The sequence below is a fragment of the Sipha flava genome, unplaced genomic scaffold (assembly GCF_003268045.1).
Source record: "Sipha flava isolate LNK unplaced genomic scaffold, YSA_version1 207_pilon_pilon, whole genome shotgun sequence".
Classification (NCBI taxonomy): Eukaryota; Metazoa; Arthropoda; class Insecta; order Hemiptera; family Aphididae; genus Sipha; species Sipha flava.
The window spans coordinates 1,154,209-1,176,558 of NW_020272813.1; the positions used below are offsets into that span (position 1 = coordinate 1,154,209).

Below are 22,350 nucleotides of genomic sequence, written 5' to 3' on the forward strand. Positions count from 1 at the left end.
TAGTTTTTAAGAATAAAATATCCTGAACATGCTATAGAATTCACAAAAATATATTAAATTCACATTCTACCATTCAAAATTATTTTGATTTCGGAAACAAAAAGCACAAACATCATTAAAAAAAAATATATGAATGTATACTATATATACATAATATTGGTCATATGATATGTAAATCAATGTTTAATCACACCTCCATTTTTGCATTGCTTCAACACGAGCATCTGGTGCCAGTTGACAACGAACTCCTTGAAGGACATTGCAAGTAGCTTGACTGGCAAGTATAATAGGTGTAAGAGCTGTAGGAGGTATTTGCCGCATGACACCACCAACCATACCAGCGGTACCCTTGATTTCATGCTCTTCACTTGCCACTCTGACTATAGTTTCTGCAGTTTCACCAAGACCCTAAAATAATAATTTTGTTAAAAATAAATAAACTAATTAATTAATTAATAAACCGACCAATATTCCACTAGTTTTATAATTTATTAATTCCAACAGTAAAATCTGAAATTTATTTATCATGGATCATAAATAATGACAAATTTTCTTACAAGCAATTCTTAATAGTCATTTTTTAATGAGACTACTAATATTAAAAATTATTTTATTTTTACGTATTAGCAATGTGTATACATAAAAATGTACAGATATTATTTGCAGGTTTTCTTTATTTTTTATTTTTTCACTAATCTTTTATTTTTATGTTTAAAGATTTATACATAAATACTATCCTATTTTTCTATTGTATTAAATAATATAACTTATATATTCTATAGTATATAACATAATATATTAATATTATCATTGATACAGTTAATGTAAATTATTTAGGCCTGCCGAATGCTGACTATTATATTCTATAACTCAAAATAAACTATTATTAGGTGACACATGTAGTATACCTCCACCATACATTAGGGATGGACAAAAAACATCTATGTTTTAGGTTGATATATCTATGTTTCAACATCGATGATTTGTTTTCGATTAATCGATTAAACATCGATGTTTATGATCAAAATGATTGAACTTAAAAATCGATGTTTATGTTCGAAAAGTTCGAATTTTTTGTTTGTTTGTATTATATTAGTATGCAGTATACGTAAATCGTTATACAGTATACACTATACAGTTATAATTAGGGCTCGTAAGTTCATGCACTAACATTTGATCAAATATTTATTGAATAATTCAACGGGCGATAGCCCTTTACAAAATATATATAATATAACAAATATGACAACAACCAAGATACATAAAAAATCGGTAATAATAATACAAAATTTAAATAATGATTTTACAATTAAATATATAAGACTAAGATTAAATGTAAATGACTAAAAACAATATAGTGACTAAAGATAATAAAATAAATTGGATTTTTTTAGAAGTAGTACAGTATTTAATTTAAAATTGACACGAGTAGAATTAAAAAAATCAAGATGGTGGGAGATTATATTAGCTCTGGGAATAAAAAAAAAAGCTCCACTATTTGTCCTATAATGTGGAATAACAAATAAAACTAGGTTGCGCATATATAGACAAGGACTTCGGAGACTTATCATCTCTAATAATTCAGGACAAAGAACATAACCATTGAGAATATCAAAAATAAACATTATGTCCGTTAGATTTTGTCTCAGAGAGATTATCAAGATCCAAGGATTCCTGTAGTGGAATGATTGAGTCTCTGGAAAAAGGAAGATTTAATTTATGCGATATATTTTTAAGAAATTTGTTTTGGACATTATCAAATTCAGAGTAAAATGTTGATAGATTTTGGGACAAAACAATTGGACTAAATTTTAGGTTAGATCTTCTTTAGTTGATCTATAAAGAGTATAAAGAGTTTTTAAACACTTGGGATTTCTAAATTCTTTAGTATTTCTATTTATGAAACCTAATATCTTATATGATTTGTTGAGGATTGATTTATGGTTAATTTTAAAGCCAAGATCACTTTCAAAGTGAATCCCTATATCTTTAATTGAATTGACTCTCAATAAGAGTCTTTTATTATATATTGTTTCAAAAGAGGATTAGCTTTACGGGTAAAAGAAATTACATTACATTTATCAATATTTAGGGGTAAATAATTTTTTTCGCTCCATATAACAAAATTATCTAACATAGATTGTAGATTTATTTGATCAGCTTCAGATTTAATCTTGCAGAAGATTTTAGCATCAATCAGCGAATAATAAAATATGTGCTATGTTAGAATTTTCTAATATAAAATGTGGTAAATTACCAATGAAAATTAGAAACAGTAGAGGACCGAAATGGGAACCTTGAGGAACCCCTGAAGAGACCTGAAAATTTTGAGATGTATGAAATGAGATTTTGACTGCTTGAGTACTGTTTGTGAGGTACGAGTATAGCCATTAAAGAAAAAATCCATCTATACCAAATGATTTTAATTTATAATATAGTAAGATATGGTCAACTTTGTCAAAAGCCTTTTGAAAATCAGTATATATAGTGTCGATTTGAAGTCCTTGATCTAAAGCATTAGTGAGATAATTTTGATACACTAGTAAATTGGTGAAAATCAAGTGTTTCGCTAAAAAAACCATGCTAAGTGGGATTAATATAATTTAATAATATATTAGACAGTTTTTTAGAAATAATAGCCTCAAATAAATTAGGTATAGAAGAGAGTTTAGAGATTGGTCGATAATTACAGATGTCATTTTACTCCCAGACTTATATGTGTAATAAATGATTTTTTCCAGAAACTAGAAAAAACACCGGTTGATAAAAATAAATTAAAAAAATAGTGTAAAAGCTTGACAAGCACTGAAAAGCATTTTTTTAAGAAAATCGGTGCAATATCATCGGGGCCAGTTGGCGATTTATCATCAATAAATATTAAATAATCAGAAATTTCATCCTCAGATATGGTCATTGAGTTAATGTTAATATTTATATCAAACAATTTTCTATCATTTCACGATGCTCATTATATAAATTTATATGGGAATTTGGTTGGAAATAAACGCAACCTAGAAGTATATTAATATTATTATAAAAGAGCAAAACAATTATTTGATCAACATATTGAATAATGTCAAAATTTAATAATTTGCAATTTAGATGTTTTCTAGTAGCCAATAAAACTCCACCACCTCTTACATGTAAATTAGAAATTCTATGCACTCTAAATAAGTTATAATCTACAAGACCAAGCTTAACATTGTTAATGTCACTGTTTAGCCATGTTTCAGACAAAAATAATAGGTCATAATTTAAATTAAAGGCAAATATATAATAAAAATCTTTAACTATGCACGAAAAAAAAACATTTAAGGTTAGGTTAAAATAATAAGAATTATCCATTTATATTTTTAAAAGTTATATTTTTTCTTCAGTTACATTTTATTAAAATTATAATTAATGAACACACGTTGCAATGAAAATAGATAGATGCAATGGACACGTTAATAACAGAAGAATGGTAGTGGTGCGCAATAACATTGTTTTCGTGGTATTGCTTTTAACTTATAAAATTTAATGTCATTAAAAAATAAAAATATTGATAAAACACTAAAATTTTATAAAAAAATTCGGAAAAGTAAATAAGAATGCATTCATTAAATGTTTTATTGATCTAATTTTTTTTTTTTGGCTTCCACAAAAAACTATTTAGCTGAATTTATATAAAATAAAAAGCGCTAATAACTCAAAAAAAAAAAAAATCAACTATATGCCAAATATGTCAATACACACAAAACATGTAAAAAAAATGCTCAATTAAACTTTAGATTTTTATTAGGTACCATTATTATGAAATAGATTTTTATCTCAATTAGCATATTTTTTGATATTGGAAAGAAAACATGCAAATGCATGAACTTACGAGCCCTGATTATAAGTATTTAATATGTTTTTAAAAAATATAAGTTAAATAATAGTATTTTAACTCTTAAATTTATTATTTAATTGAGAAAATAGTACACTGTACAGATAATAAGGTGTACAACAGATGGCAGCTCTAGAGGGAAAAAAATTTTTTTTGATGGTTTTTCACTGATACATTAAACACTTCGATATTTTAAAAATCGATGTATCAATACATCGAATATCAATAGTCAAACAATTTTGCCCATCCCTACCATACATGTGTAAACATATGTGTGTATATTTTAATCTATAGGATCAAATTTAATTAATATTGTATTTTTACTATCTTGAAGGGTAAATAATTATATTTAACAAAAGTATACTTTAAATGAGTTGTTTTTATTATAATAAATATGAAACCATAGTCAACAATTTGTTATGGCATTTCAATTTTATTAGAAACTTATAAGTGTCCCAAAAATATACTAAATATATTAATTTTAATGATTTTATGAGAAATGTATGAATACTAACTTCTTTGACTAATGTAAATGCTGCAGCTACTCCTTCTCGAATATCAGCAGGATGAGATCGTTTATTGGGACGATTTCTTTTTTTAGATTCTTGTAGTCTTAATTGTCGCATGCTGGGTCCAGGATTTACCATATCATAGGTAGTTTCCGCTACTCTCTACAAAACATTTGAAAACAATGGTAAATTTAAAAATTCTATAGGTTTGTTAAAAGATTTTCTTTACTAACCTGAATTAGATTCACTATTCGGGTAGCTATTTCAAGAGCAGCCATAGCTGTTGATGTAGTAAATGAATTGGCACCTCTTTGTAGACCTCTTACTATTCTTCCATCTTTCTGGTATTGTTCAATAGGAAGCTGTATTAGATCTCTAATACCTTGTATTAATCTGACAAACGAATACATTGGACCAACACCGCCAAGTAATGATGGAAGCTGGTGTTTTTTTATATCTTGTAACCACTCTTGGGTAACATATGTTAATAGTTTGTCAAAGCCAAGTAAACTGAAAAAATAATGAACAATTTTTATAAGTGCAATAAGATACCAAAATAAGATAACCATATTATTTTACCCATGCTTGTGAACGATGCGTTTCAATGTGATCTCTGAACAATTGAGTTGTGCCAAACCCATAAGCAAACCATTTAATGAACCTTGACTAAAGTCAATATGTCTGCCTTCATAGTCTAAACGTATGGTTACATCTGGAGAAAACACAAATTGTCGAATATAAACAGGAGTTTTACAATCATTTGAAGTTGTTCCAGTTTCAGGTTTAGGAATATTAGGTATATCTTTTTGTCCAAAATGTTCATCAAATTCATCGTTCAGCTGAATTAACGGATTAAAAGTAACATCTTGTTGTCTTTCATTGGTACTTCCTAAAGTCATTATAGGTTCCTCGGTTTTTATAGGCATTTTCTTCTCACTTAATATTTCTAAAAAATAAGATTTTTGAAAAACAAATTTCTAAAAATTAATAATAATAATACCATCTTTGGTTTTTTGACTGAGCGAATTAAATTGATTAACAAATGAGATCAGGAAAATTAAAGAATCTTGATCAATGTTGAGTCTTAATGGTAACATAGACACTTTGATACAACACTCTTGAGCTTTTAAATTTGAATCAGGTCGTGTATGAGCCGCCTTAGCAACAAGCTGTTGATATTTTCATATAAAATTAATAATCTTATTAAAAAAAGACAAAATAGTTAACAACCTCCAACACTCGAGTTACTTACCATATTAGCATCATGTTGTTTAGGCATGGCTTCACTTGAATAAAGGTACAAAAATTTATTTATGTTTGAAGATGCAAGTTTATCTCGAATCTCAAAGTCTTGAATCAGAATCACTTGCCTCAAGGCATGTTTTGTGTGAGATGGGTAAATTTCTTGTTGAAATCGTACCTAAAAACAGTATATTTATACTTTCAAATTAATTAACAGACAATTAAGTACATACCTTATTTAACTGAAGTTGCATTAACACATGATGTTGTCTTCCTGCACCACCTTTTGCCTGCCAACTGGTGGGTAAAACACTGCAACAAAATCTTGTTCTGGCTTGAGAAATCTTAGCTGATCCTTTATTTTTATTGGAAGTAGGATTTTTCTATTGTAATGTAAAAATTAAAAAAAAAAAACTTATAAATGCCATAAATAAAATGTATGAATAAGCAAATTAAAAAAAAAAAAAAAAATGTATAATTCTTATTTAAGAAAAAAAGAAAAATACCTGTGCATTTATATTGGTCTGAGAATAATATCGAGAAAGAGAAGGCCTCAAAGTGTTAGGGGAAGTTGGACATGAATTTCTATACAAAATAAATTTAATTTAATTTTTAATGTAAAATATTCAGTTACAATACAATTTACTAACGTTTCTGATACAATTGTTACATGTTTCGTTAGTTCATTATGAATAGTTTTAGTACCAAAATCTGTTCCACCATAAATATGCCAAATTAAAGTCATTTCTCGTAATGTATATCTAACTACAGGAGTAGGATATTCTTTGGGGGCCTGGAGCATATCAATTTTTCCAACTGGAGGCTTAAAATAATTATTAACCAAACGAATTTGAGTATCTGTTAATATTCGCACTTCTGGAATATTGCTTTGAACCTTATAAAAAAATGAAGGAACAAATTAAAATTACAGAAGATTTTTAGTTTTTTAATTATCTTACCATTAATCCAGAACCTACTTCATGTTCAACAAAGCAAAATTCTTTTTCAATATTATCATCTTCATCTTCAGATTCCAAAGTATGTTGAACATCTGATGGAGTAATTGTTTTATTGGTTTCATCCGGAAAATAAAAGACTTCAACTCCTTTATTACTTTCATTTTCATTTGCACCTTTATCTAAGTTTGATTTTTTAGCAGTATTTGGGTATTTAGATTTCTTAATATTTGTAGATTCTTCATGCATAGCTTCCATTATAAGACTAGATAATGAATTATTATCAGAATCAACTTGATTTAATAGAACTGGTTCTTCCTGTTCTACTCCTTCAAACTCGGTTATTTCATCTTCTATAGCACTTTTATCCCCATCAGAAGCTAAATAACTGAGTATACGGCAAAGAGCAAATGCAGAGTCTGCACATGTTCTAATATGTATAACATTGACAGCCATTCTCAAATCTACTTCAGGTTGTACCAAAACATTTGATTGTTTGGCACTCTTGCTAAGTTTCAAAGAAAGTTCAAAAACACCCAAGTCCATAACACAAATATAATTTGATATTAAATCAACATTTTCAGCTTTGGACAAATGGGTTGAAATAAAGAAAGCAACATCTTCAGATACTATTTGAAGGGTTGATGCTTTAGATCTTGCAACAATATTACTTGATAAACTGAAATTTCCAACAGTAAGTACACATTGGTATGATAAATGAAGAGGCCTATAAAATTTAAATTGATGAAATAACAAATGTAAAAACAAAAGGATTGCGTTACTAATTTACCTATAGTCAATAAGACAATCAGTAATATGTTGATGTAGTTCAGTGATTACATGTGGAGATTCATATCCAGCTACTGGATAATCCACAACATCAAAGAAATCAGATAATTGGTAATACCAACTTTGTGCAACAACACTAAATATATGTCTTAATGCAGTGCCTTTTATTTCATTTGCCACTCTTATTGTCTATAAGTTGATAATATATAATATTAAAATAAGAAATATTTGATAATTTAATAATGTATAAATATTACTTTTATGTGATCACAAACAGATATTTCAACCACAACAGTTAACATATCTGACTTATCCATACTCAAACGTTCTTTAAAATCCATACCATCGGGTATTTTATATAAAACACGTTTTAATAGTTTATTTTTTCGTATTATTACTTCTTTTTGAGTCAAGATATTACTACTATTTGAGGAAAGGTCTAAATGAAAAAATTAACAAATATATAATCAATTTATAATAAAAATCAAATATTTTATAAATCTTACTTTCATGACTTAAACAGAATTTATTAGCTTGGATACAAATAAAATTATGTCTAGGTGTATTTTCATATCCAGCTGCTAAGTATAAATAAAGATCTTCAAATGTTATTTGTAATTCACCATAATGTTGAGGTATAACTCTCCCGGAACGATCCTATCAAAATACTATTTTTAGAAATATATTGCAAAATATTTTTAGATTTAAAATTTTTATAAATAATAAACTAATTGTAATAATTACTCTTGACTGTATAACAATAGTAAACAAGCCTTGTGCTACATTTAAATTGAGGCAAAATTCAGTTCTTTTAATCATTGGATCAGCAATATTCATGTTAGATTGCCCACATGAATAATAAACATCAGATGTTTCATCTTCTGATTCACTTTCTGAATCTATTTAGTAAAAAATTATGTTAATGACAATTTTAAGAAAAATAAGTTATGAATATATAAAATTTACCAAATTGAATTCCAGATTTGCAAGGTGCAAAAAAACGAGTTTTATTCAATATATGTGATAATCTGGTTGTATCATTTCCACGTGATGTAGGAGTAGGAAATAATGGAGACCAAAAGAATAAATCATTTGTAAATCTATGAACATTAATTAACTTCAATATTTGTTATTAATCATTTAAATTGATTAAAAATTATATCAAACCTATTGTAAATAGTTTCATATAAATGCTTGGAAGGCAATGTGATAAATAAACAAGGTACATTTATGTCTAAATACACTTTAGCATTATTATTGGTATTTTCAACAAATTCCATAATTTCTTCTCTAGAACCGGGAACTACTTGTTCTTCTCCATCACCTAGTTTTCGTCCTTGATCATTACAATCAGAATGATGATTTCTTTGTCTCATTATTTTTTTGGAAGCAAATGGTGATGGTTTTTTATAGGATTCAACATAAACACTACTAGTCATATTATGTTCAGCATTTATATTTTCATTTTTTGTTTCAATTTGACTGCTAACTGGACATAATTTTAATACAAATCTAAGAAATGAAAATGTATATTATAATTAAAAATGTAATAATCCAACATGGTTTTACCACAAATCAAATAATATATATTAATATTAAATAACTAATAAAAATAAAAACAAGTTTAAAGATGGTAGTAATAAATATTTAATAAACCATGTATAGTATTTTTACTTTAAACTTTGGATATGAGAGAGAGTATCAATAAATACTTACTTAGGTCTACGCTTAGCTTCCGTTCTGATAACTTTTAAATCATCATCAAATCCTTTACACTTAGCAATAGGAATTATATTATTGCTATTTTCTTCTTGAAATGAAGCTTCAATAGTCCGGCATTGAACTTCAAAACCAGTAGTAATATCTTGTTGCGATACTTTTGTAAATGAACCTTCAGCATCAGATAAATACAGCCACAAAATATCATCTCTCAATATACGCTTCCACCAGGGTAAGCGATTAATATCACTTAATGGTCGCAAATCAGGAATAGGAAACCTTATGATTAAAGGAAAATGATAAATTTTAGTTGAAGAACTCAATAAGTAAATAATATATATTGTTACCGAAATTTAATGACCAGATAATTGAAATGTATAGAACAACTTATATTTGTATCATTAACAGATTCAATAACTTCATTAAATTGAGGTTGAGAAATCTATAACATAAATAGAACATTAAAATATATTGTTTTGTAGGTATATAAATAATACAAATAGCATACATTTAATGGACTTTTTTTAGGGATTTTAAAATCTGGATAGTAAATATATGATGATAAACGATTAATAATAGAAATATCTACTTCAGAAAATGCTTCTAACATAGTGATTCTGAAAAAAACCAAAAAAAATATTTATTAGAAAATGAATGATACAATAACATAATAAAATAAAACAATTAACAATGAACATTTTAAAAAATGTTTACTTGAATCTTTTAAAAATAAAATTACGATCAGATTTATAAAATAATTATAATTGTAGGGTGTACATTTTGCTTATAAAAAAGACATTTATGTTTCATAACAAATACTAAATTAATTTATTCAATATACATATAAATTTTCAAAAATAGTATTTTATAAAATGTATAAATTAATGCATCATTTAATAATGAGTAATAAAATAAATCTTACACCATATTTGTTGATAAAACATCGTTAAATAATGATATACATAAATATATATATATTTATAACATAAATAAATTATAACAAAAATTTACTTTATTTGTGAAGAAACAGGATTACAGTATCTCGTAGACTTAGTTTCATGTTTGAATTGAATTTGAATATCTGGCTGGTCAGATGTTTTTGTGATCTTAGAATTTTTTAAATTTTGAACAAATTTTAAAATCTATAAGTATCAAATATTTAATTAACAAAACTACTACTAGTTATATTTTTATAGTCTTAGAATATTACTGGAATATACTGGATAGGTTCCTCTACAGTTTCAACAAGAACTTCCATTAATACTACATCAGCTCCCGAAGCAGTTATATTAACATTTTTTACAGTCTCATTAGTTTTTTCATCACCATCCATAGTTACATTGGTTGCAACAAGCTTCAAATGATTTCTTTCAATAGATTTAGTGATTTTATCACAATCTTTAATTATGTTAGAATTTTGAACAACCATGAGGTATTGATGAGATATTTTACGCATTTCATTAAGAGAACACTGAGTTATACTATCAGTTTCTGGACAAATAGCAAGAATATCCTCATGAAGCAAAACCACACATAATGAAGATAGATGAACACTAAAATGGTTTGTTTCCCCTAACCATTCATTTTTACCTGAAATAAAAATATTTAGGCATATATTCTATAGACTATTAGAACTTATAACAGTAAACAACATATATTACCTCTACTTTTATGCCTATTGTGACGGGAAGACAAATCAGATTTACTAATAAAAGAAAAAAATATTAATATTTGAATACTATTTATTAAAATATATTTATTTACCTGCTAGTTATACTACTCATACTGGAAGTCATTGATGAATTCATACTAGGTACAAAAGTTTTGTTTTTAGCACCTTGTAATGGGAAAAATTCTTCGTCATCATCTAAAATTATAATTTATAAATTTATTTTTGACATATGTTTAAAATAATATAAATTACCTTGCAAATTTGACCATCCTTGCATTCCTCTCAAACCTACATCAGTATTAGATCTAGGTTCAACATGATTGTATAAATCTTGTTCAATATGATTAAAATCAGACTCGCTCATTGGTTTTTGAACAGGAGCATTTGGTTTTTGTTCTATTAATGGCTTAGATATGCCACGCAAAATTTCTATGACTAAATACATTTGTCTTGGAGAGCAAATAATATTTAGAGGTCCAAAATTTATTTCTAGGCTCAATTTTGGACCAGGAAGACTAGGATTATGTTTAAGTACCATTCCAATAGCTTGAGTACCAGTTAGTTCAGCAATTGTTATTGGCTCTGTGATGTTTGTTCTTAAAAGCTGAACAAAAAATCATTAAGTTTCAAAATATTGAACAACTTACGTACCAAAGACATTCAATGGTTTAGATAAACTGTAATCTAAGCCTAAATATATATACATATGTAAAAAGAAAAAACGTATAATAGGAACATAAATAACTTACAGGTCCATCATTCAATTTTGAACATTTAAACTCATATGTCTGTAGAAAAACTCCTTCAATTACTAATTTCTTGGTTAGGAAAGCTAAGCTATCATATATTATTCCTTCATTTGATTCATCTGCCACTTCATCAATATAATCTAAACTGTAGAAAAATAAACTGTTTAATAATTTAATAATATATAAATTATTTAATTCCTTACCTTATAATATGTAATTGTAATCCTAATCCTAATTTCATAAAATCAGGTGTATATTCTAACTTTATCACAGTATTTGAAAATTTCACTTTAATTCTATTCAATACTGAAATTAAACATAACGTTTTACATACATTTATAATTATTATTTACCCATTAAATTAATTTAAATTTACTAGATTCTATAGCTTGAGCGAATACTTCAAGACCAGAAACTTGTTCAGACTCAGGCGCATTGTCAAAACTTTCTTCATAATCACTGTCTGGTGAAGAATATACACTATTTGACATGGATGACCAAACTGATTCTAACATTGAACTAGGAATTCCTATAATTTATTTATTATTAATATTTATATAATCCAAAATATTTATTAAACTATGATTACCTTCGGTTTCTTTTACATTGGGCCTGACAGTAAGACTGAGTCCATCAACATGGATGATGCTAGATTCTTTGAGCATATTTCTCCATGGCACCGATAGGGATATTTTGCCTACACTACCTTCAACAAATTCAAATGGTAGTTGGTGTTCATCTCCTACATCATTCAGTGCCTGTAAATTTAAAAATTTAATATTGAAAATAATTTTTATTGTTATTTGACTAACCCAAATTGTAGAAAATATGAAATAATCGAAAATTTGTCAACAAAAATACTTTTACTAATGGAATATAAAAATATTATTGCAGAATAAAATGAATATTGTATATATAAGAGTTATTCCAAATATAGATAATAAAATACAATGAAATATATTATATTTACCAGGTGCAAAATTAATAAAATGCATAAAATATAGTTAATTACTTAATGAAATAAATGAAATAATTGTGTAAATATCAATGGTGCAATTAGAAAAATTTGTAGTACAACAAAGGATTGAGAAATCAATTGTTTGGAGAATAAACAAAGGTGATGGAGAGATGATATAAGGTAAAATTAAAGAACTATGAAAAACTAACCTGTACATCAAGGATAATATCTTCAATAGATACAGCGCCATCCAGCACATTTATAGACAGTTGATCAGGTTCAATTTTGTGCTCAAGAAAACGTCCAACATACCGCTGTAGTAGGTACCGACAGCACCTTTTCTGGAGGTTCTCCGTGCAAAAATTGAACCACGACATAGTGTGCAGCACATGTAAGACAGTTTGTGGAGTTTACTTTTTTTTTTCTGTAGCACACAACCTGACACTAACTACTAAATACACGAATATTACGTATATTAATTTATTTTTAGTGTGCTGCTGAGATTATTGCAATGATCCGGCGAAACGATAATAACTCGCTTGGGGTTATCCTGCTTAAAACCGTTACCGACGTGAAATAGTAGTTTCGGATTCACGAGGATGTGCCGTGACTGCGAAATGATATTATTTGATGTACGTCTTCGGAAGGTATGGGTATTCTACGACGCGGGCGAAACGCGATTTCGGAAAACCAAACTCATAAATATTATCTTTATATACTCTACCAATTATAAACTAATGCGCTCTTGGAGTCGTTTTCGATCGACAACAATTTATATAATATAACTAATGAGATATATAAATATATATATATATAAGTATGTGTGTGTTTTCAACGTAGTCAACGTGAATAACGTGTTGAGAGACCGAAGGGAAGGAATTGTATACGAAAAAAAAAAAAAATAAATCACACGCACAAGACCGCGAGAGACACTATTATTGCGTAGCGCGCATACACCTCGACACTCGGTCGACGACGACCGTGCGCGCGGAACAAAGGAATAGCACAGTGCATATCCCCCACCCCGCGGTCGACGCGACTATTATCACACGCGCGCGGAACAAAAACAATAATAAAAAACATATGATCGACCGCGATCCGTTCAAAACATCCGCAGTGCGCGCGCACCCCTGCCACCACGTTTATCATATGGATTTTCCATACGATTATTTATTGCCGTCGAACGTTGTTCTTATTATTTTCATTATTGTTATTCGTTTTCCACTTGTTTCCCTTTTGCACTGTCCGTGGAGGGGAAAACGAAAAACCAATCGAAACACGCGTCTGCCTTCGGGTAGATATTTATTGTTGATATTTATTATTGTTTCTTTTGTTCGGACGGGGTCTTATGATTTAGATGTGTGTTGTTTCCGACTCGATATCGATCCATAACAGCATCACGTCGTATTCTGCGTGTCTCGGTCAATACTAATACTTCCACTATACGGGTACGAAGTGCCCACCGCGACGTACTTTTTCAAAAGTCCGTTTTACCTTGCACAGGCACGTGATACGCGTGCGATTGCGGAACACCCGAATGCCGCGACGTCTACGTGTAGCTGCCGGGTAATAATATCACGTCACCAACAAACGTGTGTTATTACGCTGTTCGATCCGTCGGTACGCGTTCGACTCGACAGCAACTGTTTACTTGCTGCACGGACGCGCACCTCTGTAAACAAATAACAGTATAAACGTGTTCCAAAGTTGCGTTTGTAGTTTTCGATTTTCTACCAAAAATAATATTCTGGAAAACAATAATTTTTTTGCACGTTATGTCTGGTAAAAAACAATGTGGTTTCAGTATGATTATCACACCCACCATTTTTATAGCATTTTTAGCCTTAAATTTCTCGTTCGTAAAATATAAAACAAACGTAATATTATATCGTACGCAGATCATAAATATTTCTGTTAAAAGAAAAAACACTTGATATTGATCATTAAATTAAATGTTCAGTAGATTGTACATATTGTATATTTGTACGGTGTAAGCAAATCTAAATGGCTAAATTTGTAAATCTGCATCGTTCGCTTCTTGCATGATTTCAATAATGTTGGCGAAACTAATGTGTTCTGAGAGTTCTGCTTCAATCGCCAAGAAAATCACCGAATTTTCGCATTATTTTTCCAATGTTTCCTGTAGCTCTAAAAACAATTTTGTATGTGGCTTAAGGTAAATACTAGAAAAAACTACCGTTTCACTGGACAATTTTTCATTGTACGCATTGATTACATTATTGTTTTCAGTTTTGTTTCCATGAATGTAGCCGGTAATATTTTATTTATTTGAAAACATTCACTGTGTATTTATGTAGAAATTCCTTGAAATTTTCAGCAATAAATATGTGCTTATATTTTTAGATCTTACTTTAATTAAAATTTTATTCATTTAGATTTTGAAATTTTTCTCTCAAAAATAAACAATACATAAACATTTAACGAAGCAAATCTAATAGAAGCATGTATCCTTATATTTACTTCGTTAGTGTACTATTGTCATTAGTGTAAATAGACCAATTTTTTTTTGGGAGAGAAGTTCAAGCCCTCCCACCCAGCATTGTTAAATTGATAAAAAAGTAATTATATTTTTTATAACTGACTTTAAACTTAATTTGAGGAGCTTAGAATTAATTTAGGGTAAGAGGGTCTAAGCACCCCAGCCACCTATTTTTACCAATGAATATTATCAAACTATTGTTAAAAAATTTAATTAATTTATTTTGGAAAATCTATGAGCAATATTGATGTTTTTCATTGTTCCAATCTTAATTTTTATATAGTTATGAAGATCACAATAATTGTGATAACAATAATTATGATTAAGGGTCGTTATAACATAGACGTAATATGCGATCAAGTTTTTAAAAACTAATATTAATAAGGCCTATGATCACTTTCAGCCATAGATACATGGAGTATAGCTTAAATAATATTTTAGCGAGAAAATTAACAATGTCAATGTTTATTGTAATTCACTTTGGAAAATACTACACATTTCAGAAAACCGTTTGGAAACGGATTAATAAAGATTCGAACAACACATGCACTGGTAAATTTTAACATGAAAATATGTAGCAGATGATGAAATTTTAATGCCAGATTAATCAATGATTGGATAAAATAATCATCAATTTTTTCCTACTAACAGTTCATTTACTGACCTACTTTCCTTTATTTATACTCATGTTCTGACTTACCCATTGAGGCATCACACACATTTTCATATTCCTACTCACTCCATTTCTACGGGCACAACTCTCCTTTTCACCGTTTGATTTGTAATGCTAATAATGCCATTTAATATATTTTGACTATAATTATTTTACTACTATCTTTTTATATTTTACTATTGCATCTTGCTTGTTATTATTCTAGTTTTGTGAAACTATCAAATCATTTATTAATACATGTCTTAAACTTGTATTGTTGATACCTACTTATAATAATTTATGTATTTTCAACTTAAACTGCTTTGAAAAATTACCGTTTGGTTTTGGAAAACAAAATAAATATGTACTGTACTGCAGTACATGTACATGTACTGTACAGTGTTGAATCTAGGAAATTTGACACTTAGAGCTAATAAAAGATCAAACGTTCTTACGTAGATGGGTGTACGGGGTATAATCATAACTTCTTTTAATTTTTCATTAATTGAAGAGCGTCTTTATTTCTACAGATCTGGGGCAAGCATACCCACTTGCCCCTCCCCATAGTTCTGCACTGACTGTACATTCACTAATGACTGCAGCATAGTAACGATTTTAAAACTGGTTTTTATACAGGTACCGTTTTATCGATATTAATTTAATTATTATAAAAGTCCGCTGTAAAAATGTCAACCTACTAGTATGTCTGTAAATGATACTGATTTAACTTTCTTATGTAAGCATTACAACGAGTGTAAATTTGTATGGTATATACTAAACATACGGACATAATATACTCGTATACTCGTATCTTAGAATACTAAATTAGTAGCAGATCTAGGGTTCAACCAAGAGTCTTAACTTTGAGAAAGACGTATAGTGGCATGCCCAGAGGGGAAGATTAGGGGTTATATCCCCCTCATTGGTTTTTTTCCCTGTGGGATTTACTAATTTATTTTGCTATACCTACAATGCATAATTTCATAAAATGTAATATTATTATTTTATTCTATTAAGTATTATATTTAGTATAAAGCACGTCTAATATATTCTATGATCGTCGTTTCATGAAAATCGAGATAAGCATTCAAACATATATTATGATTGTACGATTATGTTGTGATTATACAAATTATAAATTAATTGAAGTTATATTATTATCGTTACTCTATTAACTAACTACAAAAATCTTACTGTCTAAATGTTCATCAGTTTATCAATGTGTAATAAAATATCATCAACGAGGGATTTGTTACTTGTTATAAATTAATTTATGTATTAATTATATTAATTTAATAAGTTAATTCTATAAATTGTGGACTGCTGAAATTATTATTTATCTATTATCTACTATATATTTGAGTGCTTTACATTTGCTTATTCAGTTAAAGTTTTTTATTATGTTAAAACATGACGGAAAAATTGAGTCATATTTTTCAAAAAAAAAAAATAAAACTGATCAAACAGTTAGTTGAATGAATTAACGAACATCCGTTGAAATATACAGTTGAAGACTGATGATGTTCTAATTAACTGAGTGCAAAAGCTAGGTGTTTAAATTTCCGTCTAGAATAATTTAATGCTTAAACATTTGTTTTTATCAATTGTTATGCATTTTAATTAAAAATTAATAAAACAATTTAATCAATAAAATGTCTGATTAGGTACCTAACCTATAAATAAGTAGTTATATTTTTGCTACTCTAGCTATTCTTATAGCTTTTGGTGGTATAATATAGTCATATTAAATTAATAAAATAGTAATTTGTAACAAATCAAAATGAACTTTTAAGTTGAAGTTACAATTATTAGGATAATGATAAGAAAAAAGTTAGAAAAGTGGCGTTTTGAGTGTAACGAGAAAACCATTTCATTGTTCTTATTAAAATTTACTAGAATGAACTATTATTTCCTTGCCTAGATTTAGTTTCCACTCCATTACCAGATAACATTCCCCCCCCCATAGGAAATTCGTGGGTACGCCACTGTGGACGTATGTGGTTTTTTGTCGCTTATTGAGATAACCCTTTTCTCAAAGTCTCTCTTCTTCTATATATATTTTTTTATACTTCTAAATAATGTATTCTAGTTGTATCAAAAATTACCAATATTTCCAAAAATCGAGACGATTGTAAAATATTTCTTTTATAAATAATATCTTTATTAATCAATATCACTTCTAAAAAATGAGGGGGTAATAATCACGTTCCCTAAAGTCTGCCATTGAATTGCACTAAGTGCCTATGTCTTCCTATATTAATATTTTATCCACGCTTGGAGATGTACGTTTTTCGTTTTGAATTCATTAATATTACTAATTATTTTAATGTACGAGTTTGTTAAATATAATCTGTATAACTATAAATATATATTTTAATATACCATCCTTTTTTGATAATTTATTATTTAATTTTTAATGACATTATCGTAGTGCCATCGTGCTTTCTCATATAAAGATTTTCATAATATAAAAAAATTAAAAATTAATAATCATATAAAAATATTATTGACTAATTCGTTTTTTAGGAACAATTTACCTACGAAGCATAGATTTTCATGCCATCGTTTTAGTATACGTATTCTAAATCACCTATTATAATTTAGGAAGTTTATCATATAAATTGTTTTTCATGCGTTATAAAAAAGTTAAAAAAAAATTTAAAAAAAAATAATTCGGCGACCAAAAATCAAACTAAAAACCTATGAGTCGAATAAGATAATTTTGGAAAATAATATTCGTCCTACTCGAAAACGTGAATTTCGCAGTGTTTTGCGTGGGATTATTAGAATAAATTACGCTATAGATAAAACCGTGGGTGTAACGTCTTGTGTTTGACAAGTGAAACAATGTCTGTGAACGATGTCGTGTTCGTTATATGCTAGCGTATATGTATTAATAGATATGTATATAATCCGGAAATATCATTATTATATGCGACTCGAACAGCCAATTGCATTGTAATTTACGGTTTTCTCAGGTATACCGCATCACATTAATATGTTATTATTTTGATTGTTTTAGTGCCAAAAAAATATAGATCGAATAATAATCACTTGGTACGTTGGTGTTTTACGGAACGAAAAAAAAAATAAAAAGTCTAAAGCTGTGTAGACGACATCTAACCGACCGGACTCTCGATTAGATTTGTACGGTACAGGACTAACGGTGACGGCAGATGGGAGAGGCGGTAGAATATAGGAGTTCCATCGTCACTGCGGAATAGCTGTAAGCAATAGATCGGACGACGGGATAGAGGGGAGACATCGGTGAGGGAAGCGAGAGATAAATGTACAGTGTATACGCTCGTGAATATAGTCTAAAATTTTAATTTTTATCATTTTATTCTCTCCGTTCTCGTCCGACGTTTCCCGCCCGTCGCCGTGTGCCGTTTTCGTATTTTTTTGTTTTTGCCTTGCGTTGTCGTCGTTGCCGTTTATTATTACTTTTATTATTATTATTTATTCGTTTTTCGTTTTCAGGGTCATTCGATCGTCGGGCGGAAACATGATTTTTCGTCGTTGGCTATTGTTTCGCTGCCGTGTACTATATTGTGCTATAATAATAAATAATAATAATAATCGTTATGATATTATAATATTAACGGTACTGTAATTGTTTACATTGTAACATGATTGTCTGTTTACTTGTACTCCGGCAAATAGCAGTGACGAGGCCAGGACTACCAAAACTAGGAGGGGGAGGTGGTAATTTTTTTCAATTGAAATCATCATTTTTGTCCTTATTAATTTTTTCTGTTGCAAAACAATCATTATAAGTATACACTAATCATTTAAATATAACATTATTCAATACATGACGTCTCTGAGTATATAGATAACAACTAAATATACGTATAAATGCATATTGGCATATTATAATTTGTATAGTGAAAACTATCCGAGTAGGGTTTCGCGTGATAGTATCATATAAATGTTGCGTTTTTAACGAGCTCATTAACTGGTGTGCAATATCTAAAGTCTTGTTTATGACACGACCAAAATCCAAGACGCACCTTTCCGTATTATCATCAGTATTTTAATTTTATTTATTTAATTACCGATTCGATGTAGAAAATTATTATTAATATTAGTTTATGACACATACCCGTTTTTATTTTCATTTTTGTAAATGTGCACGAAAAACTTATACAGCCGTGTATCGGTAGGAGAAGCATGGTCCCCTGGGGCAGGGGTGGACCCAGAGTCGGGGAACTGTGGGTCAAGCCATTTCAAGAGGCCATTTATTACGGATGAAACTGAATTAGAAATGAATACCTTGTAAAAAAAAAACAATATGCTCATAAAAGTGTATAAGTATATTTATATTACATTTTAGAATTAGTGATACCACCGATAATGACATATTTACAATTAATAAATATAATCTAATTTTATCAGCGCAACAAACGTACGGAATAAAATATGATTTACTTAACTTTCTACTAAAACAATATAATTTAAAATATAAATTATGAATTGAAAAATTTTAAATTTTGAATATACATGGCATTTATTTTTCAAGTAATTCCGATGGGCCAACTGTCCAAGAATCCAAATCAAGGTCTTAAAAGAGAAAAAAATTTCCAAGAGGCTAATTTTGTCAACAAATATTAACTGAGGGTCACCTGACTCCCTGAACCTCCCCCCTAGATCCGCCCCTGCCCTGGGGTCGACGCGAACTCCTGTTAATGTTCAAAATGTACGTCATCTTGCACTTCTGTTTCAATGGTGTACACGCAGTTATATGTATACCGCTAGTACACACACGTGTAAATTTTATTACACATACCGTTGAAGGTATAAATCGTGTAATGACTAATGTGTTGTACAATTGGTATATAAATATATGTACATTGAATCTAACGTATGTAGTACACAGTCAGATGTTATACGCCTTCACTGTGTTTAATTATTAATCTCGCGTGTGCCTGACGTACTACGATATTATTCAGCGTCACCGTGTTCCTTATTGCAAAAATTGGTATTGTTTTTCTATCGTACACGCACGCGTGTGAGTCTACGTCGCGCCGTATGTGTAGCGCAGTGGCCAATGTTTTTTTTTCTGCGATGCTAAATATACATTACAAAGAGACGACGACAATAAAAATAATAATGATAATTACCCCCGTGCTGCGTCCTAACTGACGAAAACCGCTGCACATTCGGATCGATTTATATGGATAATGTATTTATAATGTATAAACAGGTGACATCGCGGTTCGAATCTACCGACGTTGTTGTCGTGACTTTAAGATATCCATCGTGTTGTATTTAAAAATATTATTAATGTACTTTGATAGTTAATATTAAATCGCGTTATTAACGCTTGGTTTCAGTTGTTCTGTCAGTGTGTTTTTTTTATTTTTTCCTCCTCCGCACCGCGATGAACTATATTCGTTGGTTCATATTATCAGTAACACGTGCTGCCTCGGTTGTAATATAAACCTTACGGATAATTTATTATCATATGCTTTATAGGTCTTATACACTGCAATAATTCATATCTAGGTCTAGGTTCGAATTCGTTTTTGAGATTAAAGATTACTACGTGTTCAACACTTCAAATATTTATCTCGTTCAACGATTTAATTATATTTCAAAAAGGCGATTGTTATAAACTTCTAACTGTTTATTCGTTCGCATTACGTATACGATTTAAACTAGAATAATTATTTATATAACGTATTTACATAACTACCAAACTACTACCTAGGTGTCCACGGTCAAGTCACTTATGCGATTTAGTGATGTACCGTACGTTATAATTATTTTGATTATGTAGTATAAAATACAATAAATGCGTTTTTTTAAAAATTCTCTGGAAGTGTGGATGTGTAGGAAATGAAAATGTAGCATATAATTACATTTTATGTCCATAATAATTACTAATACATTTATTAATAATTTTATAATTATATGTAATCGGAAAAAAAATAAAAATATTATGTTTAAAGTTTACTACTCGCATGACCTATATAATGATCAACACGTTCGATAAAATAATTATTATTTATAAATTACCGTTATATACTATTATAGTGGACCAAAGATTAGGGATTTCTTTTATCTTAAAAATTATGAACCTATACTGCTATATAACGCCACTACATCAGTATATATGTTAAATAACATAGGTAATAGTTCATGAAAATGAAAAATAAGTTTTGATATTCACATACTAGAATACATACAAGTATATTTATTATGTAATACGCATCATGTTTTATAACTATGCAGTGGTGGTTTTGGGGATGAGGCAAATGAGGCGTCGCCTCACCTAAAATTTTAAGTAAAAAAAACTCAAAAAGTATATTTCTTAGCTCATCGATAGCACGTACTTCGATAATAATTTTTAACGTTTTATTGATTTTATTTGAGAAAAAATTCTTCTTCGCTAAGTATTTATAATATGAATTATCATTTATTATAATGTATATTATTTCGTGTTTATTATCAAAAATAGCAATAAACCGATAAGAAATGTATGAAATAATTATTACGTAAACAAACGATAGTGTTTCAGTCGGTGGCAATGTTCCGATGACGTCGATAAGCACCGTTCAACGTTGCCTCTGAAATTTGTATTTATGTACATCAATTACACACACACTATCGTATGAACACGCAACTGTTAAATAACTAGAATTGCGCAGGCGCAATGATCATCGTGAGGCCCGATTATAATCTCCCATGTGTACTAAAAATAGATGCAGTATACTGGTATTATGGTCAACCC

At 28.9% G+C, this 22,350-nt stretch overlaps 1 protein-coding gene across 2 annotated transcripts; it reads right to left on the reverse strand.

The window, feature by feature from the left end:
- Positions 1–81: 81 nt before the first annotated feature.
- On the reverse strand, positions 82–13,467 carry LOC112682627 (autophagy-related protein 2 homolog B). Of its 2 annotated transcripts, none has more exons than XM_025553284.1 (29): positions 12,672–13,467; positions 12,094–12,262; positions 11,881–12,033; positions 11,708–11,810; positions 11,505–11,649; positions 11,008–11,359; positions 10,848–10,950; positions 10,745–10,788; positions 10,294–10,673; positions 10,095–10,225; positions 9,592–9,700; positions 9,431–9,525; positions 9,081–9,362; positions 8,532–8,876; positions 8,331–8,464; positions 8,109–8,263; positions 7,871–8,021; positions 7,622–7,803; positions 7,366–7,553; positions 6,597–7,302; positions 6,270–6,514; positions 6,126–6,204; positions 5,853–6,002; positions 5,630–5,797; positions 5,378–5,546; positions 4,957–5,323; positions 4,611–4,887; positions 4,384–4,539; positions 82–408 (listed from the first exon to the last, which is right to left on the reverse strand). In XM_025553284.1, the coding sequence occupies exons 1-29, from the start codon at positions 12,837–12,839 to the stop codon at positions 184–186; spliced, it is 5,931 nt and encodes a 1,976-aa protein (XP_025409069.1). In that variant the 5' UTR covers positions 12,840–13,467; the 3' UTR covers positions 82–183. The 2 variants fall into 2 exon arrangements, with proteins under 2 accessions (XP_025409069.1, XP_025409068.1); XM_025553283.1 differs by having other exon boundaries at positions 6,579–7,302; positions 12,672–12,839.
- Between the last annotated feature and the right edge of the window lie 8,883 nt (positions 13,468–22,350).